The sequence below is a fragment of the Cryptotermes secundus genome, unplaced genomic scaffold (genome assembly GCF_002891405.2).
Source record: "Cryptotermes secundus unplaced genomic scaffold, Csec_1.0 scaffold158, whole genome shotgun sequence".
Taxonomy (NCBI): Eukaryota; Metazoa; Arthropoda; class Insecta; order Blattodea; family Kalotermitidae; genus Cryptotermes; species Cryptotermes secundus.
In genome coordinates, this window is record NW_019722427.1 from 10,440 (window position 1) to 27,015 (window position 16,576).

General features: G+C 37.1%; 2 protein-coding genes across 2 annotated transcripts in view; one reads left to right on the forward strand and one right to left on the reverse strand.

The window, feature by feature from the left end:
* LOC111861314 (mitochondrial import inner membrane translocase subunit Tim8-like) overlaps window positions 1–3,598 on the forward strand; it is an 11,933-nt gene extending 8,335 nt beyond the window's left edge. The window contains exon 2 of the mRNA XM_023845774.2: window positions 3,293–3,598. Within this exon, the coding sequence (XP_023701542.1) occupies window positions 3,293–3,460 (168 nt within the window). The 3' untranslated portion in view covers window positions 3,461–3,598. The remainder of the gene's footprint in view (window positions 1–3,292) is intronic.
* A 4,923-nt stretch (window positions 3,599–8,521) lies between these two features.
* LOC111861297 (LIRP) lies at window positions 8,522–16,095 on the reverse strand. Its single transcript, XM_023845735.2, has 2 exons — window positions 15,358–16,095; window positions 8,522–11,268 (listed from the first exon to the last, which is right to left on the reverse strand). Exons 1-2 carry the CDS (start codon window positions 15,548–15,550, stop codon window positions 11,066–11,068), a joined length of 396 nt encoding a protein of 131 aa, XP_023701503.1. The 5' UTR covers window positions 15,551–16,095; the 3' UTR covers window positions 8,522–11,065.
* Window positions 16,096–16,576: the final 481 nt, after the last annotated feature.

The following is a 16,576-nucleotide window of genomic DNA, read 5'->3' on the forward strand; positions in this document are numbered from 1 at the left end:
ATATATACACACACACACACACACACACACACAGATATTCCTATAGTGATTTGTTTCCTTCTAACTTTCACACCTAAATCCTATATGCATTCCTCAGCACCCCCATGCATGGTGCGTGCCCTGCCTGTCTCATCCTCCTTGACTTTATCATTCAAATTATACTTTGAGCTTTATTAAAAACTTGAGTTAATATAATCGCCTTGCATATTTTAGCCCTATAAGACATCTTCAGAGTCGTGTATAATAAAAGGAGATTGCTTATATGTACATTAAATTTTACATGTATAAGTGGTCTTAGAATTATACAGTATACCTCTCTTCTGAGTAAAACATGAGGTTGTGGTATGTATTATGGTTGTTCTGGCATCAGGAATATGTTAATTGTTTTTACATAGGCTTTGTATGAAGTGTTGGGTAATGGTATGTTGGTAATTGTCATATATGCCTTGCCACTCTGTGTTGGAAATCTGTTAGTGGAGATGCCAGTATCTTGAGTTAAAGTTACTGACATCTGTACTAACACATCTTGTTATGTAAGACAAGTGCCAAAACGGCATTACCCAATACTTCATATGAAGGCTATGTAAATACAATTTAACACGTTCCTGAAGCCAGAACAAGTATAATGTATACCACAACTGTGCCATTTACTCAGAAGAAATGTAGGCTGTTTAATTCTAAGACCATTTATATATGTTTAATTTTAATGTCATCTGAAGGAGAAAGCTCTAGATCGCATTAAGTGGAGGAATTGTTTTGGAAGAGACTGTGGACCTGTCGTCTGACAGATTACTGATGATGATGATGATGTAAGCAGTCTCATTTTATCATACGATCCTCTGAAGCTGGTCCCATGTGACTAAAATGTGAGGTGATTGTATTAAGTCAAATTTTTACTAAAGCTTGTTCCACTTAATGGTAGTCTTGTTCCTTAACAATTAATATAAAACAGGCAACATGTCTCATTTAAGATAATATTATGGTAAAACCTAACTGAAATGGAACCTGGATTAAACAGAAAACTATCTTATTGGAACAGTTTTCTGGTACCAATATTATAAGCAAAAATTAATGTGTAATTTCTGTAATTAATCAGAACTCTTTAACCCTTAAACTGCTGCAGTTGACATATGTCGGTCACTGAAAAACATGGTGTCCTTGCTGCGATCGACAAAACCTGTATTGCAACTTGAGACTTTTAAATCTCATTCAAACTTGGCGGGTGCATAGAGTCATCTATTGGGAACATAATGAAGCATCATTGATTTCAATGGCTGCATTCTTCTGCCCTCTAGCTTAAGAAATATAAAAGGTTGCATCTGCACAGCAAGGCACGTGCTCCATGGTCATGTGACGCGGGTATTTCACAGGACTAGTAAAAATGGCTTCGTATAGTGTGTGTTGCTTTCTATAATAGTTTTAAATAAAGTTGTGGACTTTGATCAACATGTGAAATAGTGATAAGTAGGGCTCGGATTTCTATGACATGTCATATTTTTATCCTGGCATCTTTTCACATGTATAATTACATATAAACGCATTTCTGACTCTTGTGAACATGAAAATATGGTTTTTATTGGTCATATAAATGCATATTTGAACCATATTTTAGCTTTAGGTCATATTTGGGCCTGAAGTGATATAAAATCATATTTTTGGTCATATTTTAGGTGAGTTTCACTTATTGCTCAGAAATATATTTGCAAGTATTGGCAACGATGTTATTTGGAACTTCATTTCTTATAAATATTTGGCCTTGTGTAACGGGATTTGAAGAAATACTGTACAGTGTGAAGGGTAACGGTTCTTGACCTGGCGTAGAATCAACCACTTTGAAAAGAGAAATTGCCACCTCTGCCTCTGTCTGTCTGTCTGTGTCTCTTTTTCTCCTCCACTGCAGTGATACATGAAGTCCAGTTTGTTTCTTGCATATTGGTGAAAATTTTTTCCATCCACAAAGCTGTAAATTTCTACCCTCTCCCCGAAACCCGTCCAATACAGTACTGTATTCGTAACTTCAGTTGTTCAGTATAGTTTGAAGATGCCTAAAGTCAAGTGCTCTAATAGCTGAAGTTGCGTGATTTTATTAAAGAGTTTGGTTTGTTAAATATTTACTATTTTTTGTGGGCCATTCTATCATATTTTAGGTCATATTTTGCCATTTTTAGGGTATAAATGCATGCATAATTTCAAAGTTTTTAGGTCATAGAAATCCGAGCCCTAGTAATAAGATTAGGATAGTGAATTATGTACTTTTTTTTGGGCCATCTTGGACAACCCTGATTTAAATGGACTTTTCCCCTGTGAAAAATACTGAATAGTTCAACATTTTTACAACTTCTGCTGCCTGTTCCATGTCTGAGGTAAGATTAGTTACATTTTATCATAAATTTTCATACTTTGCACTTAAATTATTTATAAAAGATTTATTAAAAAATAATTCAGCACAGAGGGTACTGAGAGTTACTTAACATACTAACAGTGAAATGGTTAATGTTGGAACATAAATTGTAATTAAAAATTTGGAAGCCTAATAATTAATTTGTTGTTTGTATAATTTTTGTTCTGTGACATGGCTTCTGGGTAATTTATCAGACAAAGAACATAAGTTTCCATGTCTCCAAGGGTGCAAATTCTACATCTAGATATCTGGCAGAACATTTTTGAAAGAAGAATATAACAGAAACCTTTCAACACTATGGCCTCTATACTAACATCGTTATTAAATAGCCAATTTAAAAAAAAGCATGATCCCTATTATGATTTTTACCTTCAGTGTTGTGCCTAAGTTTCAGACTTGTCAAGACATGAGTGACATATGGTGCATTTGTGGTGGTGTCTGTTCTTGTCCATCACCTAAAAATATTATGATTACCTCTAAGGTTTTGAACCTAGGACATTTATTTACTCAAATAATAAATTGTTTACATGGCACTGTAGAGATTATATTTTAAAAGTGCAAACCTGTCTAGGGATGAAGTGTATGATGTGGTCTGTAATACCATTTAGTTCGGTAGAAGTCCAGTGATGTTTTGGATGTACATCCTTCTTCAGGGCTGATTACTAAGCCAAGGAAGGAACCAGCTCTGCTTGCTGCCTGCTTATTTCTGGTTTCTAGCATGGCTTACTCTTTGGTCCTGAGGAAGGAGGTGATATGCTCCTCTCAGAAGTTGGTGAACTTTACCAACCTGCACACCTTTACAACCCGTGAGATGGTACTCTTCATAATCAGCAGTGTGAGAACCTCAGGTCCAACATACCTAAGAATGTGCTTTTCCTTTCTTTGTTGCAGATCCATGAATTTAATGATATATGCTGGGAAAAATGTATGGATAAGCCTGGTAGCAAGATTGACAGTCGGACTGAAACATGCCTAAATAACTGTGTAGACCGTTTTATTGACGTGTCTCTTCTCATAACAAATAGGTTTGCTCAACTTCTTCAGAAGAGTGCTATGTAGTGTTTGTAGAGTATTTTATATTTTAAAATTTACAGTCGCTTATAAACAAGTAGCTCTGTTACACAAGGGGAAAGTTATGTTATTTGGCAAATTCTTTTGTATAAGGAAATTTGAAATACATTGTTATTCTTTTCATCATCCAGTTTGTTCTTACCAGTACCTCCGTTTTTTGCAACCCAGTCTTAGATGAATGATTTCCAGTAAATATTTTCAGGCAGCATTATCAAACAAAAAATTGGTATGGCTATAACCATGAACAAATTTGTTATGGCCACATGTGGTTTTAACCCCTTGGCTGATTAGCTCTATTTTCTGTACAGTCCTTGTGTGAGTGATATTTTTAAAGGTTGAGAGGCATTCAAATTTGCTTTCATCTACACACAAAAAAATATCAAGTTTTATTTAATATTTGCATTATTTTGTCAGGGTATGAAGTAGGCCATAGAAAATGGTTTATTTCTTAACTTTACTGTGGAATTGATATAATTTTTCTAAAGCACACCATGTTTGTGGGTTGTTTTCACAGTAGGAGTATGTATGTTCTTAAATTTTTGTGAAGCAGAATTGAAAATACACATGTTTGTACTAATTGGGGATGGAATATTGTTGCTATGGCATCCATATGCAGTCTGCTATCTTATGGACCTGGGTTATGTTTCAGCACTTCTTGGGTCAGAGACACTAACATGTTAGAACTTTTCTAAAATTAAATAGGTAAATAGATCTTTTCCTTTGATACAAAGTCAAGTTATAAACAGAAGAGTATCACTTTTGGGATGTTAAATCCAGTGGCACATACTAAAATTGTGGTAGTTGAGTAACAGGTATGCCACAGAATTTGAGTGGTGTCTGTATGAAGGAACAGTCATTTTAACACATCCACTATTTCTGATAGAATGTGCATGATTCTGTACATGAAACTGGATCAGTGATTGGGTGAATATTGAAACTCCGTGAAGCAAGTAACACTGTAGATTGTATTTTTTATACTTGAATGCTGTCTGTTTGCCGCAGTCTGTTTTATGCATATATGTAATGTCTGATTCCCCCTCCCCCCACATGAAATGGAACAGGGGACATGGAACTGGCCTTCAAGTCACTTATCTTTTCTGCCTGATTTTTATTTGTATGTTTTTTATCAGGTGCTCTGTAAGTTTTCCTTGTAAGTCAGCTATACATTACAGTGGACCATTTGCCAAATCAGAAAATAATTCATAATGCAGCCAGAAAACATGTAGAATAATACTACTACCATTTTTTTTCAAGTGTCAAGTACTATATGTACATATGTTTCTGGTTGCTAGTCTCAACTGAACCCATATTGCTTTGCAGTTAGTACAGCTAGTGAGCAAAGTATAGCAATGTAAATGCTGAAGTTTTTATGAATGGGTTGCATAGCAGTAATTATCTAGATGACCCATATTCAGGATATGCTTATTTTGTTTCTTGGCTGGAAGACTGACCACCCTGACAGTGAAATTTCCCTCAGTCCTGCCACACAACTACTGGGGTAGTACCCCATTTAGGCCAAGACCAATTCTTTCCAAATCCTTTTCAGTTCAATTCCAATTCAATTGATGCTATATGGTGTAGCTTCTGACAGCATTGTGAAGTAACACCATAAGAGAAAGAGGTTTCCACTGTAGTGGTTGTTCAGATTGTGGTCTTCTGGGTTGTGACACCAGGTGGGGGGATATGAATGTTTCAGAGGAATGTGCTGCCTCCATGTCTGTTTCCACCCACAATATTCCATGGTGTCACAACCCAGAGGACCACAATTTGAAAAGCATATAAACTGTCTGTCCATCTTTACTGAGACACTGACATATCACTTAGACAGACTTTGCAGACAGAAGGAACAGTCATGATTGTACCACCATACAGCTACAGTGTGCCACACTAATAGCTGCAGTACATTCATGTGGTAGTTTGTGTAAGCTCTCCTTTTAGTTTCAGTTCACTTAAATATTTTCTTCCTGCATGCATCAATCTTTCCTTTAAGAAGATTTTCATCTGCCATGTAGATGTAAGGAAATTATCAAAAATGGTATGGTGCTACATGTTAACGTATCCGCCCCTCATTTATAAAAAGAAAAGGGAAAGAAATTTTGTTTTATGTGTTTCGTATTTTCTTTGCAAACAAACATTCATGTAACAGCATTTATCCTTGCTCTGAACTCAAATTTTATGTGTTTCCAGGAGAAATTAAAGACACAAGTGACTCACAGCAGTGTTTCTCAACCGCCAGGCCACAGCCCGGTACTGGGCACTGGCATCAATTATACTGGGCCCTAATCTTATAGAATAAAGAATTTACTGGGCCGTGGTCTGACAAAGGTTGAGAACCTTGATTTAGAGTATTGCCAGGTGGAGGAGGGTATAATTTAAACCCAAATGTTCTAAAGCAAGGCTGGGGAGACTTCTGCATGACAGACGCTGCTTCCAAACTCTCCAGAACCCTGTGGTCCACATATTTAATTAATTTAGTTTTTCTTAACAGATAATAAGAATGTGTAAAAACATATGTTTTATGGGTTAATTGCAGCTTGAAGCTCAGATACTTTTTTTCATAATTTACAGCAGGGTGTACGTAATGTAAATTTTACGAACGTGAAGACTAAGGATACAAGCATGTTTAAAAATAAGTTTCTGATGATGTGATGTGCTTGGAAACACACATTATTTAATAAGAAGAAAAGACTTGCATATTGTTTAGTTCACTGATATTTGTGAATTTTGGTGTGATTACTAACTGCTAACCTTAAATACGAATCAAAGTGGTCATCTGCAAAGCAGGAGCAGTATTTTCACTTGACAGTATTCACCTTCGATAAGGCAGATTTACATAAATGAAGGTTGGTATATACAAGGCCACTTTTCTGAGATTTGAACACTTTTCGTCACTCGTCAGATTCCAGAAACTAACTTCAGAAATTTGTGCTTTTAGCTTTATGTCACTTTGATGAATAAGAGCCTCATTTTCAACAGCACATTAGTTTAATGAAAATAAGACTTTAGTTCTTATTGCTACATCTTTCACTTCAACAGTGTCAGATGGTTAAAACATGAACATAGTGATTAGTTCCAGTATTGTAAAATTTTTAAAGTGTCTTTCAGATTCTGAGCAAAGAGTTTATATTTGCTGGTAGTATTTTTATTATTTGTTAGACGGACGTTTTTTCTTTAGTAATTTTTGGTCATGTTTGGGAAATTCCTCAGTTCATTCTGTTTCAGCTGGGAAGACAGTAATTTCAGTTTGTTTTTGAAACAGTATAGCTGATCATGTCAGTTATTGTTTTGAATTATCCTTGCAGTCATTCTGTTGTTTGGTAATTTTGGTTGGTAGTGTCTACAAAGAAAGCTAAATCCAGCAACCAGTTGTAGCCTTCAAGCTGAATGTACTTCTTATCCCTTGACACCAAGAATTCGTTAACTTCTTGTGAAGTTTTTAGTTTTATTTGTATTACCAAGTATATACTCCTGAGGATGAGATTGCAAGTGCCGAAACATGTAGAGACAATGGGGAGTTTAATACAGGACTGTACAGTGATAACGTTTAAGGAGCTTAACTTCCATTCAGCCTAACTTACAACTGCAGCGTCAGGTGTGATAGCATGATCACTTCTGGGACTGGCTGTGGGCTGGACAGCCAGGGTTTGAGGGATGAAGTGGCTGGAGTGTGGAGCTGACCACTCACCTCAATTAAGTGCCAACATTAGGAGTGGGCAATGCTTTATTTCCACTCTCCCCGTCAGGCTCTAATGACATGTTTCTTAGGCATCCTTACCTTTATGTCAAGAGGTGGGAAGGCCATGCTGTAATCCTCTTGACATGTTTTTTTGTTCGTAGTTGTCCCAGTGATCTTCACGGCCGCAAATACATGCAATTGGACGCGGTCTTACCAGCTTTACTTGTATAACTGCATAGCAATAGTGAGTTCAGCATTTAATGAAATGATTTTCTTTAATTGTGACTTTTGGTTTTTACTCAGCCAGTCACTTCAGTGCATGAGTATTAAGTGCCACTTGTTTCAAATGACTGGTGCATGTGATCAGCTCCATACTCTTAGTAGTTCCAGTGGGAGAGCAGCCATACATATCAATCTGCATATCTAATTCCATGGTGTAGAGTCCTTGAGACGCAAGTAGTTGCTCAACTAGTCAAGAAAATAACTGATTTCATGAAGACTGAAGATTCCAGCCTCCTGCTGCTTCATATGTCCAAATATTTTCCTTAGTATCCTGTTCTTAAATGCCCTTAATCTACAGGATGTCCTGTAAGCCTGGAATCATAAGCAGTGTTGGAGTTTTGACCCAGCTACTACCAAATATGCTTAGCATAGTCACCCTTTATGCCTGTATAAATGTTACAGTTCACTCTTAAAGATGCTATAGCTTTTACTGTTCTTCCCTTAATGTCTAATAAGACTACCCAGGTTGTTCTTCACCTGGTGAGATTGAGACATCAGTTTCTGATGTTGAATTGCACATGAAACAGATTTTGTGGTACTCCCAGTGGCAAAATGATAGCAGACGCAGGTGGGAATTGAATTAAATCCATGCATTTTTGGGATTTTTCTGGAGTCAAGTGAAGTGAAGAAGTGGTTGCATATAGTGAATAATTTCATGTATATGGCGTTAGATAACCTGGAAAATATCTTACTTCACAGTGTAAGTCAGTATAAGCTGCATGCACATTAAAAGAAAAACAATTCCAGTTTTATCTAATAACTTCTTCTTCTATGGTGCTTTATTTAGTTTTTGTTCCTTTAATGCTTCTTCCACTTCTTCCTTTGTTGGGGGCTCTATTATCTCTTCCTCTTCCCCTTCGCCATCATCTGTATTTTCTTCTTCATTGTCCTCGTTATCTTCCATATTCTGATTTTGATTTAATAATTGTTCAAAATATTCTTTCCATGTATTCATAATCTCTGTTTTATTCTTTATTAGAAGCCGTTTTTTATCTCGGATAAATTCTGTTTTTGGTTTGAAACCTTCTTTCATATATTTGATTCGACCAAAGGCATTTATTGTTTTGTTATTTTTGAAGTCTTCTTCCAGTTGCAGTAATTGCTCATTTAGAAAGGCTTGTTTCTTTTTCCTGCAAATCTTGTCTGCTTTCCTTCTTCATACGCCTCATTCCTTGCTCTTGTTGGTCTTTCCATATATTTCTTATTCTTGAGGTTTATACTCTCCCTACATTCCTCGTTGAACCATTCCCTATTATCCTGTTTCCCTTGATATCCCAGAGTCTTCTCAGCTTCTATAATTATTGCAGTTTTGAAATCTACCCATATATCTTCTACCGTTATTTCTTTATTTGCTCTATTGTCATTAATTTCTTTAATTTTATTTTGAAATGCTTCTCTCTTATCACTCTCCGTAATCTTGTCAATATTAAATTTCTTACATTTCTCATACTGCTTAGATCTTTGACAGCTTATTTTACATCTATATTTGACCTGTACTTAATGATGATCACTATCACAGTTGGCCCCTCTTAATGTTCTTACGTCCAGGATTTTCATCGCAAATCACTTCTCTATGAGGACATGATCTATTTGATTGAAGGTTACCCCATCCGGTGCTGCCCATGTCCTTTTATATATATCTTTATGCGGGAAGTATGTAGAGCTGATGATCAAGTTATTACTTTCTGCAAAATCTATTAATTTTATTCCATTATGGTTGGTTGTATCATGTGAATTTCTGACCCAGTTACTTCTATGTGTTCCTTCTCTTTACCTAATTTGGCATTAAGATCCCCTAAAATAACCTTTATGTCATTACTTGGTATTGAATCATATCTCTCTTCAATTTGTTGATAGAAATAGTCTTTGATGTCCTCTTTTTCTTCTGTATGTGCGTGCACATTCATCACCGTCATATTGAAAAATTTCGTTCTAATTCTCAAAGTGCAAATTCTTTCACTTATTGGTTTAAAGTCTATTATTGCGCTTTTAAATTCTCATTCTATTACAAAGGCTACACCAAATTCCTTATTGCCTTCTGCTTTACCACTGTAACACAGTGTGTTTCTTTAAGTCCATGATTCCTTTACCCAGCCATCTAGTTTCCTGTATGGCTGTGATTTTCATATTGTACTTATCTGTTCTAGTACCGATTTCATGGCACCCGGTTTATTGAGGGTTTTCACATTCCATGTACCTAGAGAGTAGCATATTCTTTGCCAAATGTCGTCTTCCATTCTGTTGAGGTTTCCAAGGCTTGATTCCAGGTTTTGAGATATTTATATTTTCTTACGGTGAGAGGTCGTCAGCCTCTCGCCCAACCTCCAACCTGGAGGGCCAGGGTATCTCTTTTAGTCTGGGTCATCACCTTCGACCTGTCCAGCATGGGTGGCCCTACCAGTAGCTATGCTACTGCCGGCATAGCTCTCAGGGTCATTTGACAACGCAAGCCCCTCCACTACGTCAAAGTAGAGACACCATCGGGACCTACAAATTCTTAAATAATTGTAGGAGAGCATAAAACAGAGAACCTAGATCGTGAATGGTTTTATTTGTAAACAGTGACAAATGCCAAAATGCTTCAGTGTTCTGAACACCAGTTGCAGTATATACAAAATGTTGTTTTGTTCAGTAAGTCACAATCTATTAAAGATGAAATGTTTCATTTGTTCTGGTTTATGAGCCACACAGAAGGAAGGTGATATGGGCCAATGAAAATATTTGGTTTTAAGTTAGTTATGTATAGGTTAGCAGGTCAGTGCAGCCCCCCACCCCCCCACCTGGACAGTCCAAAATAAAGATTGAATTGTTTTCCTAGGTAAAGCAGTGTTGCTGTGTCACTAATACTAGAGCTCCTTGGTTAAACACATGTTTTGTGTTCCTTGCCCCATTTATCTTTGATTCTTATTATTTTTTTTTTATTTTCCTCTAATATTGTAGAATCTAAGAAAGAGAACATAGACAGTCTTATGTTCAAGCACTAGCAGTCCTTTAGAGAATTAAAATTGGTGCAGTTAAGAAAGTCGTTGGGTTCTTCTACAAGTGAGTGCTCATAGAAATGAAAGTAAGGATCGTGAATACAATGAAAGCAGCATTGTGTATGTAATATCAGACCAAATGGTAGTATTTACACAGTTTTTGGAAGATTCATGATTGTAAAGAACTGCCCCAAAATATGGAGTTGTACAAAGAATAAAGCAGTATAATCAGTGATCAGTGTTTATCAATATATTTTTAATAACAAGTTTATCTTGACATTTTGCACATGAAGATAATGATTTTTTTCTTGACATCCATCATCCTGCTTTTTATTTTAAGTCACGTTTCAGAGATTGGACTCTGTCTCTGTTCTCAGATAAAAAGCCTATTCCATTGGGGCCAGTGTTAGAACTAGTCCCTGTCTCTGGACCTATTAATAGGGACTAGCTCTAGCATAAGTAAAATAGGGATGAGAAAATATGTTGCATTGAGAATGTAATAAATGGTGGCAAACGTAATGAATGGTGATATTTTCCAGTGCCATAATTTTGTTTATAGTCTTAGATTTTATTTCAGACCCAAACTGGAAACCTTTTATGTTGCGAAACAAGGCATGTGCCACATTTCTTCTGAGGGGTTCATACATGCATAGATTATCATCTTCCACAATAGCTTGCCATTTCTTGTATTGTACAACTTTTGCGACAACATTCATCATAAACTCCGCGTGTATGTCTTCTGAATGATCCAGGCACAGCTGTTACTGCCTTTGATCTTGAACGGAATGGAAACTGTACTTCCTGTTCATCTATAGGCGTAGTCTGTATCCAGAAATCAGAGTCATTCATGTCTTCCACATCTGTGAAAATAAATGTACAAACAATTTTATTCTGCATTTTGCATGTACCAAAGGTCACAGTTGAGTGGTTGACACTCTTTTTTCATATGTTGAAATTCCCAGATTAGAGATTCAGCCCAGAGACAGGGTATCATGATTGATGTTTGTCATGGTATTTCTCAGTCCCTCCATACAGATGCTGGGACATTCATTATATATATTCATATATATTATATTATATTATATATATTCATATATATATATATTCATTATTAAGAATAAATCTACCATTCGAAGCTCTGTGATCAGTGCAGTGAAATAGTATCATGATATAAAGACTCCTGTTCACTGCCTCAAGAAATTATTCTCCCTTGCCCTGCCTCAGGGTTTTCTTCAAAGGATTTCCAGTTTGTTCTTGACCTTGACCATAACCATAACACTATAAGGAATTTACAAATTTTGTATATGATAGTGATAAATGTAGTTGACAACTGGTGCTTACCATGCCTATGTGCTGGACAGGTTTTGAACTTGTGAATTATTAAGATCCTGAGTGAGTGGGTATATGCTGTGTCTCTAATTTGGTTTTTACTTTGATATTTCAAGTCATGATTGTATGCAGTTCTTACATATGTTATTCAACTGTGAACTCTGGGAAAACTCGCTTTCAAGTAAATCAGTTCTACTTTACTAAATATAAACATCACGTAACCAAGGAAGTACCATTATTATAAGAATAACTGTAATACCTAAGTAGCAACTTATTTTCTTCAGCCAGTTACACTGTTAAAACTATATGATTTTATCTCATGAATTTTCATTACCTCAAGTATTCTGCATCTTTGCCATATTCATGGTATATATGTTTAGTTGTTTATTATAATGCTAAACATTTAGCTTCAAGCATCTGCACTTTTGTCCAGCATCCTTTTTCTTTGTTGTCCATTTCTAAATGGACCATGAACCAATGTTTTCCAGCATCAAGAGTGTACATGCCACAATATATTTAATAATTATTATTCACTTAGTTATAGATGATCCTTGCCAGATACATTTGCACAACATGTTTAGACCATGCCAATGGTAATTTGTTTGGGGAAAACATTAATACCACAAAGAAACACGCAGAAACTCTAATGCACTCTTAGCAAGGAGGTTAGTCTGCAGGTAAATTCAGAAACAACTAAGTACATGTTCAAGTATCATCATCAGAACATAGAGATAGCTTATACAGCATAAGAAACTGGCAAAATTATAATATTTGTGCAGTGGCAAATTAAATTATGTAGGATTTGAATTGTGAGGAGTTCTATCTTCTGGGGGCACGCGGTAGCATAGTTGGTTGAGGGGCTATGCTGCAAGCTGGAAGGTCACGCGTTCAAGTCCTGATGAGGTCATTGGATTCTTTCAGTTGACCTAATGCTTCCAGCCGCACTATGGCCCTGGGATCAGCTCAGCCTCTAACAGAAATGGGTACCAGGAATTAATTAAATAATTTTCCTCGGGAGTGAAGCGTGGCCGGTGCATAAGGCTGACAACCTTACCGCCATCTTTGAGCCGATTGTCTAGATAATGTGGGACCCTCAGCGTCTCACAACCCTATGGGCCTTCACGGTCTGGTACAGGGATAGCTTTACTTTTTTATTTTTTTAGAGTTCTGTCTTCTGGATATAATGCCCCACTTGGTGCCTACTTCATGTTGGTTTCTTGCTTGGCTTACTCTGCGAGCATGAAGATGGAAGCAACATGCCCCTCTCAAACATGAGGTGCCATTCACTGGAATGTATGGCATTATATCCCAGAAGTTAGAACTCTTCGAATAAAACTACATTCATGAATTAAGACAAGATTAAATCTGGGAAATGCTTGCTGCCATTCAGTTTAGAATCTTGTTTTCCAGTTGCCGACATAAAAGTGTAAAGATGAAAATATACTAAATTATAATTTTATCCATTATATGGATATCAAACATTGTTTCTTACATTATGGGAAGAACATAGATTATGCTTGTAGATAAGGTATTGAGAATAATTGAACCTTCAGGAAGGAGAGGAGAAAGGGGAAAGAGGCTGTAGGAAATTGTTTAGTAAGAAGCTTCATAATTTATAATATTCACCAAAATATTGTTATACGTGGTGCATTCCGTATATAATGTCTCCTATTTTTTTGTGTTAATATGTAACGTCTGAGCTGGATGTTGGTGTTGTAGTAAAGGTTGAACCTTCCTGCCAATGTACTCTTAATTTGGTTATCATGCGACAGATAGCAACAGCAGAGCAGTCTACCAAAATGGTGTCTGACATAGAAGTGCGTATGAAAGAGAAATGTGTTATTGAATTTCTCACTGCCAAACAAATTGTACCCATTGACATCCATCGACACTTGCTGAAGGTGTACAGAGACAATACAGTGGATGTCAGCACAGTGATTCGGTGGGCAGTATATTTCAACAGTGGCAAAATTGAAGTGCACGACAAGCCACGCTATGGGCGTCCCTGCTCAGCTGCCACTCCTCACAATGAACAGCGCTTCATCTGAACAGATCAGCAGATAATGACCAGGGACTGTCAATTCTGAACGCTACAAGACGACGCTGACTAAGCTGAAAGCCTGTATTTCCCGAGTCAGGCCAGAGAAGCAGACAACTTTTCACTTGCAACACGATAACACTAGACCCCATACCAGTTTGGCGACCACCGCGCACATTGTAAAGTTTGGCTGGACTGTCCTACCACATCCACCTTATAGCCCTGATTTAGCACCTTCAGACTTCCATCTCTTTGGGCCTATGAAAGATGGACTACGTGGGCAACATTTTCCAGACAACGATGCTGTCATTGCAGCTGTAAGAAAGTGGCTTGCCTTTGCAGGCGCAGACTTTGTGGGCATGGCATACAGGCTCTTCTTCATCGCTGGCAAAAGTGCATAACGAATGGTGGTGATTATGTGGAAAAATAGCTGTAAGTAGCTGAAATCTTGCTCTATTTAACTGCGTTATTATGATTTCTGTATATGTTGTAGATTTCTTTAAAAAAATAGAACGCACTATATACGGAACACCCTTAGCAATAAGGAAATAAAAAATGAGATGGGCGAGGCATGTAGCACACATGGGGGAGCAAATATTTAGTCAGAAAACCAGAGGGGAAGTTCTAGATATAGATTGGTATCAAATTATTAAAGTGGTTTGTAGTGAAATACAGTGTGAGGGTGTGGATTTGATTCATTTGATTTTGGAAGGGGACCAATGGTAGGCACTTGTGAATGTCATAATGAACCTTTGTGTTTTCTAGAGGGTTGGGCATTTGTTGACTGGTTCAAAAAGGATTGTCCCCATAAAGCTCTTTAGTTAGCAGAATGGGTTGTTATACATGTAATAATCCTTGCAGTTGTTGCTTTTATGTACACATTATATGTGGCAGCAGCAGGAATCTTTGAGTCTAGACCTGAGGTCCATTGCCTTCAGCAACTCCTAACACTTTTTGCTTGCTGAGTTATGCATTTGCCTCTCATACTAATACTTCTGTATTCTGACACTTAGTGATGTTGTGTTATTCTATTTGCCTTGAGCACTAATATTTCTGCGTTAAATTAAGAAAATTGCTTTTAATATGAAAATACAGTACATAGGAAAATTTTTACCTAAGGTGGCCTGACATGTATAAACTTGTCAGACATGTTTCTGTTGTACAGTTGCGTTGAACATGGTATCTGGAACAGCTCCACATTCACCAATGATCAGAGGTATTGTATGAAGAGATTTTCTTTTCGTCCAGTGGACATAGTGAAAAAGAATTCATGGGTACCAGCAAACTCACTGGTTCATTGTATGTTTTGACCCTGATGCTAAAATTGAGTGTGTGTGCGCTGGGGAAAATATTTAAAAAAAATGAAATGTACTGATTATATGTAGGATTTATGTATATCCTGTGAAAGCTGCTGTAGCTGCAGCTGAACATTCCTCAACAGCAGGTGCTGCTTCAAAAGTGAAACTTGCAGTTTTTCATCAGTTTAATATTTTGAGTGAAAATGAAATTGCTGATATCTGCCAGTAGAGGAACTTGTGACGCTGCTTCTATAGCTGAGAACATTATGCTATTGTGCCTTTACCTTGTGATGTCTTCTTGAACATTGGGTAGTAATTTCCATTACACACAAATTGAAGCATGTTTGATAGTTTCCTGCCACAATATTTATTTGTATATCTTTTGTCTGCTAATTGGAATAAGCCTGATTGAGCTTCGGCAAGGGTGCATAGACAAAGTGCTGCAATGGCCACCAGTTGCAGGCAGAGCCTCCACATCTGAAACGAAATTTGTAGTGTGAAATAATTATTTCACAGTTCCCTGTGGCTGTTATGGTTGTAACCTGGCAAAGGAAATACATTCATGGAGAAATTGACAATTGTAGACTGTAAAATCCAATGGTGTGGAGGGACAACCACATAAAACTATCAACAAGTGTTTATTGTTGTTAGAATGAATATTCCAGACAATCAGAAAAGCAGAGTGTACCTGATGAATACCGGCAAGAACTCCATTCACGGCAGGCTATCCTGAGCTAGTGATGGCAGTCTAGTTACTTGAACGGTCGTATGCCTGACCGCCGCCAAGTTTAGGCCACTTATACTTTCTTTGTCAGGCTTCGCCTTGTCCAGTATTGCTAACATTCTCATCATGATGTTGTATGACTTCTGCCTGTTGCCTGCATCATTTTGTTATATAATATACATAATTTTCTTCAACTGTATCCTACAGTGGCTATCTTTCGACCGTAGTTGTCACGTGTGGCGACTACGGTTGAAAGATAGCCACCACAGGATACAGTTGAAGTGATAACCATTGTAAGGTGTGTAAGATTGAGTGCCCAATAAAGATTCGCTGAATCCGGAACCCACATGAAGTTATTTGTCACATGACATACCCAACACGTGACAATACATATGGGATTTTGAACGCCATGTGCAAATCACAAACTGGTGTGCGCCTTGGAAGTTTGCCAGTGGTGCAGAGAACTTTTGTTTTGCAGGCGCTGCAATTTCATTAGATGCTGTGTGCCGCAAATTCCCAGGCAGGACTAACATAAGTCATTACAGATCTAATGAGAGCTTTGTGGAGGGTCAGTTTAATGTTAGTGCTCAGGCACTCTCTTTTGAATAGGGAATATACTCTAATGAATGTTCTGAAGGTCTTGGCTTCGATTGTTTCTATGTGCAGTCTCCATGTAACTCTCTTATCAAGGATTACACCTAGATATTTTGCACTATTTACAAATGTAATATTTTGTCCATTTAGCGTAAGAGAAGATTCAGGCGGTCGCTGACTATGAT